The sequence below is a fragment of the Micropterus dolomieu genome, linkage group LG23 (assembly GCF_021292245.1).
Source record: "Micropterus dolomieu isolate WLL.071019.BEF.003 ecotype Adirondacks linkage group LG23, ASM2129224v1, whole genome shotgun sequence".
NCBI lineage: Eukaryota > Metazoa > Chordata > Actinopteri > Centrarchiformes > Centrarchidae > Micropterus > Micropterus dolomieu.
The window spans coordinates 259,951-271,131 of NC_060172.1; the positions used below are offsets into that span (position 1 = coordinate 259,951).

Sequence of the window (11,181 nt, forward strand, 5' to 3'; positions counted from 1 at the left end):
TTTCGTTAAAATTGTCAGACATCATGTGTGTAATTCAAAAAACGTAAAACAAATTACAAAATCTGTTGTCTCCTGCCTTTGACTACTGTACATGTATTTTCTTATGTAGGTCCCATGGTGGTCCAACAGAAGAGGAGGTTCTCTATAGCCAAACATCTTGACAGTGCTGGGCCCCGTTTCAGAAAGCAGGTTCAACAACTCTGAGTGTAAAACTGAACTCTGGGTTGACGAACTCTGAGCTGTCAAACTCCGAGTTTTAGGTTTCAGAACAGCTGATAAGAATAAGTTCAGTCAACTGTGAGTATGCTGAGCCTGATGGTAGCGCGTGCGTGGGGATGATACTACGAGTCACCACGGCAACGGGTAAATAAAGGCAGAGCTCTAAAACGCAGGAGTGGAGGAAGGATCGATACGTCCTACATTTTATACAGCGTTGTTCATTTATCATTTACCAGACTGGAATTTCCTTAATGAATGATAAAGAGCTGGGATTCTCCTCCAGCCTGTTATTTATTTTAAATAGCTACAGGCCTGTTTATTCAGCTGTAACCTGACGGGACTAAATGCCGGTGGCAATAACTGAAGATGAAAATATTAATGGAACAGATTAGACACAGTTTAGGCTCCTCATGGACCTGTGATTGTAAAGCCACAGTCCGACTCAGTAGGTCTATTAATGATATTTTTGCTCAAACTGACTGTGAAGTTTTAGGCGTCTATGTTACATTAATAAAATTTCGTATTTTATGAAATGCTGTCAAAACACATTCAGACTATAAGCAGATAATGAAAAACTCACTTTTAAACTACATTTATTTGTTTCAGCTGCACCACAGTGCATCCTCACTCAGAAATATTCACATCATATCCGGCTGATAACTACGATAGGAATGTTCAATCTGTGCGACTATAATATCGAAGGTTCCTGTTCATTCATCAGTTTTATACAGATTAGTTTAAACTGCAGCACTGTAGCACACAGTAAGTGTTTTTGTGCAACTGTTGCCAACCTGACAGCTGCCTTAATGTCCACAGAGTCGCTGTGTTATAAAGGACAGTGTAGCTTATAGATTTTATTCTGTGCTGAGGATAAATTCACGATGTCCAAAGATAACTCTCTGTCCATACATTGATGACAGATTTGATATCGACAGTCTGCTTACTCAGAGTTTTCACTAAACCCTCTTTCTGAAACAGGCTTCTGACTTCTGAAGGAACAGAGAGCCAGGGTGTCCAAAACACAGGAAGCTATTATAGCTTCTTAGCTGTGTTGCACCATCAAATTTTATATAACCTCCACTGAGGGAGTTAAAAGTGCTTCACAATAGGCATCATTTTTAGACAACTGTTATGAGACAAGAGACGAATTTGCAGTGGAACAAATCCGTTTAAAAAAAAAAAACTGTGTGGACTTGTCCAGCTAGAGGCCGAGCTGATGTTCCCAGGTGACGTCCATGTTAGCTGTTTAACCCTGAAAGTATGAATAAACTGTGCTTTTATTGTCACACAGAACAAACGTTAAAATTTCTCCTGGTACACGAGCTGGCTAGTTAGCAATCCAGCTAACTTGGAGTGACTGACATACGCTCGCATTGTTCCAGGCTGATGCGTGTTAGCTGTTAGCTCGCCATAAGCCTTTTACATGGCAGATATTTTAACTTAATAATAAGGCCAGCAACCCCTTGCGAGGAGTCACTACATCCCGAAACTTCCAGCACCACCTATATTGGACATGCTTATGACCTTCTTGCTGTGACCAGGGCTTTCACCCCTTTGCCCTCAAGTAAAGTGTTTTTTCAGCAGTGACAAAGCTGGCGGCGAGTTTTAAACCCAAACTCCAGGCTTCAAAACATCTCTTCAGAAACCTCTGCTGGACCACATGTTTTTGTTCTTTGTTTTCTTGCAGGTTGACCGTTCAAACCTGTGACTGTCACACTGAGCACCAGGCTGCTTCAGTTGATTAAGGATCGTAGCGCCGCCACCAGGGCGAGCCCCACACCTAGCCCCGCCCATGTGGGCCTGGTGATGGCTCCGCCTGCCTCCAGGTGTAATGTGTAGTTACAGCTTGGGGTGAGGTCAGCTTGGGTGGGGTTAGCCGGGCTGCGGCCAGTCGTCTTGGGGATGTGCTGTAACAGGAAGTCGTGTCTCAAAGCGGAGTAGTTATCAGGACCATTTGGGATGTTCAGTGTCTCTGTCAAAACCTCGTGACCCGGGTACGTCACCTGTCAATCAAAGAGATTAGGGAAGAAAGTTAATGTCATATGAGAGTAACTGTAATCATATTGCCCTACAAATGAGTGCAGCAACTACAGCAGTAAAATGTTGTGCCTTCCTTTCCATTTGAACTAGTTTATTTGCTAGCATCTGTCTGCTGGTCTACTTTTATTAATTTAATATTTATGGTTTAGCGAAGTAAAACAGGATTTTCTGGGTTCTGTTCTAGATGTAAGGAAATCTCATTCAAAATCCCATTGACATTTGGAACAACGCTAAACTAAAAAGGCTAACTAAAAATCCAGTCTTGGATCAGAGTCGTTTCTAAAAAACAACCTACTGTTGTTTCTGCAGTTCAATATTTCTGTATTTTAACACAATTTCCCATGAGCCTTAAAACATTGTGGGTTAAAGGTCACAGCTTGACAGAAGTGGTGAGTTTATGAGCGGGTCGAGGAGTTTAGATCAGTAGTAGTAGTTTTTATGAATGATGTAAGTATGCGCGCTGCAGCACACATTTTCACGGCAGCTGTAGTTTATTCTGTTTTATTCTGTGCTCACTGAGTTATCATTGTTTAACGTCATAAAAACCACAGGTTTCAACTAAAAAAAGAGTAAATGTTTTAGTGGCGGAGATTTGTCTTATTTGTTTGAATATGGAAAGTAAACTCCAGGAACAAAGGATAAGTGCTAAATGAGAAACTGGCTGTTTTTCTACTACATGCTACCGGTGACCACAGTACGTACTACCTACGGCTTTTCATAGTAGTATGCAGTATGAAACTCTTAAATCGTATTATTTTGCAGCGTGTTAGGACAGGCTTAGCTGATTTCTGGTTTTGGGAGGTGGAAGTAAACAATAGGAGGAATGTAAATGCACAGTTAGTTAGAGTTAATTATTAATCTTGTGTAAGGAGAACAGGTCTCGCTAGCTGCATTTGTCCTACTACCCATAGCAAAGCCATACCATTTAAGTTAAGCCTACTCGGATAATGTTGATTATCACAAAGACAGTAACATTGACCGTAGCGAGCTGTCAATAACAAAAAAAAATGATAATACATAACTTAAATAAAAATTTTGTTATGTTTTTTGGTATCAGGGACAGAGCAGTTTTATTTCTCCTTGTCCAGCACTGACGTATGGATGTTAAGACTGCCTGATTAAATAAAGATTACATTAATACAAAACAAGACCAGTTGTCGCAGCATGTTAAAGCTGTATCGTCCAGTCTCTTTACAACAACAGCTGCTTTTATCTGGATCAAACAGACATAACATACAAATAAACATCACTTTATGTCCGTGGTAACAGCAAGGTATATCTTTATGAAACTTTACTGTTTCTTTTAACGCAATTATCACAATTGTGGCTAAATAAGTGTTTGCAGTTTATAGAGTAATCAGGCCTGACATTATGTGATTATAGGCAATAATAGAAGCCTCTTGTTGCCGATGGATTATGTGTTTAGTAGGCCTATGTCCAATATCCTTGTTTATATTTGGAAAACAGGCTGTAACCTATAATTAACATGACTTACTGCTGAGTTATACATAAAATAAAGACATGATCTCTTTTGCAATTATCCTTATGACTACATTATTTAACTTGCTGTGTACCAACCAATCCAGTCTGTTTTACCTGTTGAAATACCTTTTTAAATGGCCAATACAACCCATAACGTGCTGTATTTCACTTGCCTGAAAGTGATTGCAGCTTCTACTTATTGACTGAAAGGTAGTTTCTGCCTCAAAATGACTTGATTTCATTCATGAGGGTTATATTTGACTGATTATAACTCACCTAGAACTTTTTACTTCTTTAAATACCTTTAAATGGCCAAAAGAACACAAAATGCAGTATTCTACTTGCCAGAAAGTGATTTGCAGCCTCTATTGACTGAAAGGTAGTTTCTGCCTCAAAATGACTTGATTTTATTCTGAAGTTGTATTTGACAGATTACAAAACCGAAATTGTCCCCCTGTTTTATTTAATATATAATAACATTATATTTTTTAATCACATACTGACCACCAAAACAAAATTGTCCCCGGTTTTCATTTCAGAAATCTGGTCACCTTAGTTCATCAGAATTAATATTTTTTTAATTACAGATTACAGCTAGAGAAAAATCGGTTTTGTAAATTTTTGTTTCAGCTTTATAGCTAAGGCTAGTCCGATGCTATATCATTAGCTAGCTTTCAATTAAGTCCAACTACAACCCCAACGTTGTCGGACTTTAGCTGTCGAGCAGTCTTGACAATTTAGTACACTGTTTTCAAAGAAATTTTACATGTCTACGGCTTAATAATTCTTTACATGGTAAAATACTTCTTAAAGCAAAAAGCTTTAAATACATTTTGACCAAATATGTGTATTTCTACCACTAGAGGTCGCTGTATCACTGTGTGTGTTTACTGTGAAGGTGTAGCTTCCAGGCAGCAGCAATCTGTAGTATTCTCCGTGTCGGTCGGTTCTGAAGGGACACATATTCCTGCGACCTTTGACCTCCACCACTGCGTTCTGGACCGGCACTCCGGAGCCATCAAACACACGACCTTTGACCCCTGAACACACACACACACACACACACACACACACACGAAACAGACAGACATAAAAACATAGACGAGTAACGAAAAAGACAGGTAATAGTGAGACAAGTAATGAAACAAACACAATGGGGGAGCAGACACAGGTAGACAGACAGGTCAAGAGACAGACAGACAGGTACTGACCCAGGTGGACCTGCTTAATGAAGGCCAGCAGAGCCTTCCTGTTATCCGTCCACAGTGCAGGAAGTTGTTTGACTGGAGGAAACTTGCAGCAGGAAACCTCCAGAGTCAACTCCAAACACTGAGCCCACACGTAGTTATAGTCCTGCATCCCACCTGCAAATAAACACACACACATTCAGAAATTAATTCTCACACACACACACACACACACACACACACACACACACACACACACACACACACACACACACACACACACACACACACAGAGAAGAAACATGTTCTTTGTGACTATCGCGTATGTGTAGATTTGGAAATGGACAGTAGGGACATGTCGACCATGCTGAATTGTCCCTTCCAATAAGATCCCGGCTTGCCTAGGGCACCATCATGGCCAGAAACGTCCCAGTGTACATCTGTAGTGTACAGTTTCCATAGATAAAGTTGCTGTCAATGAGGTGACCGGGTTGCAGTAGTCAGGTTTCTGCAACAGGAAACCAGAGGAGGCCGATCAGGGATGTTTCTGTCTTTAGTGTCTGTCTGCAGGTTTCCACTGAAGTCTTTCTAGGAATTCAAACTGAACAATAGACCTCAACATGTGCATGTGCCAAAATGCTAGTTGGCGTCTCTATGATCCACTCTGTTGAGTTTCTCCCTCTTCAAGCAGATCATGTTGGAGTTGCAGCTGATCAATGTTGAACAGCAGTTACTTTTAGTGAAACTACTGAAATGCATAAACGAGAGAAGGCGTCGGAGATGGTATGAACGACAGTTGGACCGGTTGAGGCTGCAGAAGAAGGAAAAGCCGACAATGAGTAAGAGGAAATGTGATGCTACCAAGCCGATCAATCAGCGACTTGTAGTTAAAGTTTTTGGGAGGTCAACTTGAAGTTATACCGTAGATTCGACCCACAAGTATAAATTGACCTTGCAGCAATGTAGAAAGTAAAGGTTTGAAGGCCGGGCTGTGTAGTGCATTCAACTTGGGAGCTTTCATCTGGTCTCAGATAAACAAATAAAGTTAGCTTGATATGAACGACTGCAACCTTTCATAATGTGTTTGAGTTGAAGATGACTGTTTGGGCTCAGAAGAACACAAATCTTTGACATAACACTGAGATCAGCCGACACAGTATTAAATTCAAATGGTTAAACTGACATAATAACCAAGATATAAGTTTAACCAAAACCTCCTGCTGTTTACGGACTAGCCAAAAAGTTATGTATCACTGTCCATGTTTACTATTGCTTGTGTGGCAGAGGACATACTTTTCTGGGTGGTTTCTGATTTAATATTTAAAAAAGATATAAAATATTATATAAAATATGAAAATAATCGCATCCTAAATTGGCTGAATTGAATCTTATCGAATTGGCTTTAAATTGCGGCGTATTGTTCCAGACTTATTCTTTTAATTTTATCAAATTGTCTGAGAGGGAGCGATACACACCCCTGGTTGTCACTGCCTAGCTCACCCTTGATTTAAAACACTGCCTTTCATGCTGACCTTCAAGAGGATACCACTGGTATCCATTGGTAATGCCATCTATGAAGGGTCTGCCATCGTTGCAGCTGTCACCAAGGTGCATGGAGGCGTGGTTGTAGGAGTACACCTTGGCCAGGTGAACAAACACGTCTTCATCAGGTGTGATGCTTGCCCCGCCCACAAACTCGCTGCCTGGAGAAACAGATGTGAGTTGATCTGAGATGACACTTTATTTTTACACTTCAGGTCTATTTTCTTCTGTTTTCTGTGCGTGAATGCAGTGATTGTGTGTTGGGCTCCAAGCACTGCCAAAGCACAAATGACCTACACTCAATACTGTGCTTGAACGCATCCTGTGTACACGGCGCACCGAAGCTGCTGCAGTTTAGAAACAGCTAAAGAGCAGCAAACATTTTTCTTCTGTATCAATGTCCTTGAGAAATAAAAGAAATCGTCTGAGTTATGACCCTTAGGGCCTCGAAATAAGACAATGTTTGATGTGGTGGGAATTACGGCTCTTTGAAGGGAGCCGGATTTTATGGCTACGTTCCTTTTCGAGAGCCGGCTCTTTCGACTCCCAAACGGCTCTTGATTTAGTACCACTTCTGCTGTTCAGTGCCTGAGTTACATTCCTATTTGCAAGAAATAAATATGTATCTGCCATTCAATGAAATATTCTGTCAAATTGATGGTTTAAAAAGTGGAATATGTCAAGAATAACTATCCTAGTTGTTTGTAACAAACATAACACCCTACCAGTTAAATAATTACACAACTCTGTACAAAGATGGCACCTCCTCCACTGAGCCAGTTCATAAAGCAGAAGGTTAGCAGCAGGAGGGTAACAAGGGTATTTAGTAGAGGGGACTCTGTTGTACAGTACAGATGTAAGTCTGTAGTGGTAAGTCTGGAAACAGCATTCTCAGTTAGAGCCACCCGCTACTGGACCAGTTTACCTACTGAACTGAGAGAATGCACTAACCTAACTTTTAAACATAAACTTCAGACATGGCTTAAGGCAAATCAGACCTGCAGCTACTAGCAATCCAGCACTTGCTTTTACATACTTCTGTCACTTCTGTCATCTACATTTTTCTTGCAGTACTTGTTGAAATACTGTACTTATGAAATTGGGCACTAACTTTTACAACCTGTCCAGGGACTACAGATGAAAATTAGCTTATTAGCTAACTCCAGTGCATTGAAGTGTAAACCGTGGTGTTGATTAATGTGCATTGTCCCTGGTAAATAAATAAATAAATAAAACTAATGAACTGTATATTTAAATCACATTGCTATGATATTGGCTAATATGAAACTAAAAATATTTCTGCTCTGTTAAAAAGTGTAATTGGTTCATTGTCTTGAATTTCTATTTCCACTGGTTGTGGTCGACTCTTAAGGGCAACTTTTTGAGCAATGTTGCTGGGCAATGTTGCTAGCAGCAAGTCAGATAGCGGTGGTGTGGGACGGGTGGTGGGGGAAGGTGATTATGGTACTAATCTTTACTCATTACCATTGTCGGCAACGTTGCCCTGCACGATTGCTCTAAAAGTTGCTCTGTGTCTCATCAGCTTTAGACATCCCATCGTTCACTTAAAAGAGCCGGCTTATAGAGCGACCAACACTTCACTAACTGTTACAGCTCAGTCTCATACGTATCTACGAATCTGGAAGATGGAGTTAAATAAAAGAGCTGTTCTGGCTTTATGCAGAAAAATTATCCAGAAAATTCTGATTTGTAGGATAGAATTTAATAAAGGATATTTAGTTTGTGTTCTTAAAAGACACCATGGGGGTCCCAGCATGTGGACCAAGTTGCTCAACTGAACTTGTATATTTATCTAACGCTGTTCCACAATGTCATGGGACTGAACCTGAGTGCCTGTTTCTTGGCTCTCCCTCTCTTATTCTGCTTTCATTAAAGGAAAGATTGCCCAAAAATATATTGTTGTGGACCACCTAGTTCTGTCTTACTTTCATTGAGTTATCGTCTTGTTGTTGTTTAACTTTCAGCTTCCTTTTTGTGCTGAGAAACTTTCATGTTTCCACGTTCGGCTGTGGACTGAACCAACAAATGTGGAGACATATGTTTGTTTGATGAATTGAACTGGAGGAAGAAACTACTTATAATAAATATAGTTTCTATCTGTGTGTGTTTACCTCTGTTGCTGTTGTCGTAAGGATAACTGGCCACCAGAGCGCCTCCATGAAGGTTGGCAGAGAGAACAAAACTCTCAGTCCTCAACCAGCCAATCACGGCTCTGACCTGAAACACATCACACAGCAACCTGCCAATCAGAGAAGATTTAAAACACACATCATATTTTAAATATAATTTAAAGGATAACGCTGTTAATACTCTTTAGTTTATTTATTTATATAATTATTTTATTACACATTATTTAATACAATATTTTCATTATTATAATATTTATTAAATAACAGGAAAAGACTAAAACCATGTTAGTCTGTCTCTCTGTACTGTCTGACTTCCTGTCTGTGGCTCTCAGCTCCAAGTCCATTGGCTCCTACTGAAGATCTTTAAAAACCTCTCACAAATATCGTTTCATTTCGTTTACAAATCTTTTTTTCAGTATTTGTGGAAGGTATTTTCTATGAACAGATTACACGTTTACACACTGATTGTCGATCTGTTCGCACAAATAATGCTGGGACAAAATGTGTGGTCAGCGGGAAAGAACTGCTGACAGTAAGTAACCAGCGTCTGTTACTGGTCCCAGTCTCAGCTGACACACATGACGAACCTCTGCCTGCCGCTTCTCCTCGTCAAGCTGCTGTTGCCTTCGGAGACCAGCGAAAGCATCGGGGAAGTTCCTGTTCAGATCAATGCCGTTATAGTTGTACCTGAAATAGACAAAGAGACAGAGACATACTGTGACACCGGAATCTGACTGACTTTAAATTTAGAGATCAGCAGCGTTGTCCCCACATTTCATTTTGGGCTTTAGCGCCAAACCTTATTTATGATGTCCTGGTCGTTAATAATTTGAGCCATTTGTCAAGCAAACGAGGCTCTACAGAGTCTACAGAAACTTTGATGGCGCTAGACGAAAAGTTCAGAGTTCAAAGAAATTACAATTCAGGGGGGGAACAGGAAGATCGGGACCAAACTTCATTCCGTCCCAAGATATTTCACTCAAAACCACAAACGTCAATGTCATCATGGTGGTGCTAGAGGTAAAGTCAGGTGGTCACCAGGGTTCATCATATGGGAACTATGAAAAAGTAAAAAATACCACAGCAATCCATCTAATAGTTATTAAGACATATCAGTCTGGACAAAAATGAAAAAGCCACCTAAAAACAAACATTCTCAGATTCCAGCTGTAAATATACAATTATAAAACGTTCGGGCCGAACAACGCCCTTAAACGGTGATATAATAAGCGTATCCCATGGTCTGTCGTGAGTTATTGCTTAAATATCACTGTTGGTTGAATATATTTGGATTCTGGGCTGTTGATTGGACAAAGAAAGCATTTTACAAACATCATTGCAAACAACAGTAGTTGTAAATAGAATCTTTTGTTATGTTTTGGGTATTTTATAGATGATTTATTTAAAACAATTATTTTGTCAGTCTGAGAGAAAACAGCAGCAGCTGCTGAAGCCCCCATAGCAAACGCACTCATGTTGAAAACCACTTCTCAAGATCTTGTGACAGCCTCCAGCCTGTGAGTGTATCATCATCTATACAGCGGAGTCACAGAACGGCAGAAAGAGTAGATGAAAGCTTTTGGACAGCATTTTGGGTGCAAATTCAGGGAGGAACATCTCGCTGCACAGCATGGAGACGCATTCGCACTCTCAAATCCATCACGAGAGCAAAATCTCAAAGGATTATGAGGATGATGAACTGCATATTTCTGTTTTTCAACAGGCTCAACAGTCAGTAGGTGGTAGCCTATTAAAGTAATGTAACTCTTGTTGTTCAGGAAGCTAATGATACGCAGAGCTGCTCTAACTACGATGCATCAGTATTAACAATCTATAATGATATTTTAAAGCAGAATCAGCGATTTTGCTTTCCACATTTTAAATACATTTTGCTAATACATTTTTTGTACTTTTAATTGAGTATTTTTACTCCACGGTACTGGTACTTTTGCTCAACTAAAGGATCTCAGTACTTCTTCCACCCCTGTTCAGTGTAAATGTCTTAAAGCTTAACACAATAACCAGAAAGTGACATTTAACAACAATAATAATTTCAAGCACTGCCCAGTTTTTGTCGTTTCATCCACCTGAACAATGAATCACATCAACAAGTCTTATTTATCTACAAAATTCAACCAATTACAAGGGTCAGATAATTCCTCTGGCTCCCACTGCAGTTTCAGGAATAAGTGTATCCTAAAAAAAAAGACATCTGTACAATAGAATCAATAAATCTTTAAATAGGTTTATTTCCTTCCCAAACTGGTGAAATAAGCTCACCACATTGGCTGATTGTTTTCACATTGCTTCAGTGCAATGTTTCCTTTTACGGTTTGGAAAGTGGTGACCTCAAACAGTCCCCATAATGAGACTGTGAGAACAGATTTACGTTTCCACAATGTGATTAATGCAAACACACACACACACACACACACACACACACACACACACACACACACACACACACACACACACACACACACACACACACACACACACACACACGAGTCTCCTACATACAGTTCATTAGAAGGAGTCAAAACACTTATAATTAGATACTT

The 11,181-nt window shown here is 39.9% G+C and overlaps 1 protein-coding gene across 2 annotated transcripts in view; it reads right to left on the reverse strand.

The window, feature by feature from the left end:
- Positions 1–1,478: 1,478 nt before the first annotated feature.
- The window catches only part of cpm (carboxypeptidase M), a 33,505-nt gene continuing 23,802 nt past the window's right edge, over positions 1,479–11,181 (reverse strand). For both annotated transcript variants that reach the window (XM_046040707.1, XM_046040706.1), the window contains 6 exons: positions 9,208–9,307; positions 8,603–8,708; positions 6,461–6,631; positions 4,953–5,105; positions 4,633–4,781; positions 1,479–2,222 (listed from right to left, as the gene is read on the reverse strand). In XM_046040707.1, coding sequence (XP_045896663.1) covers positions 1,953–2,222; positions 4,633–4,781; positions 4,953–5,105; positions 6,461–6,631; positions 8,603–8,708; positions 9,208–9,307 — 949 coding nt within the window. In that variant the 3' untranslated portion in view covers positions 1,479–1,952. The remainder of the gene's footprint in view (positions 2,223–4,632; positions 4,782–4,952; positions 5,106–6,460; positions 6,632–8,602; positions 8,709–9,207; positions 9,308–11,181) is intronic.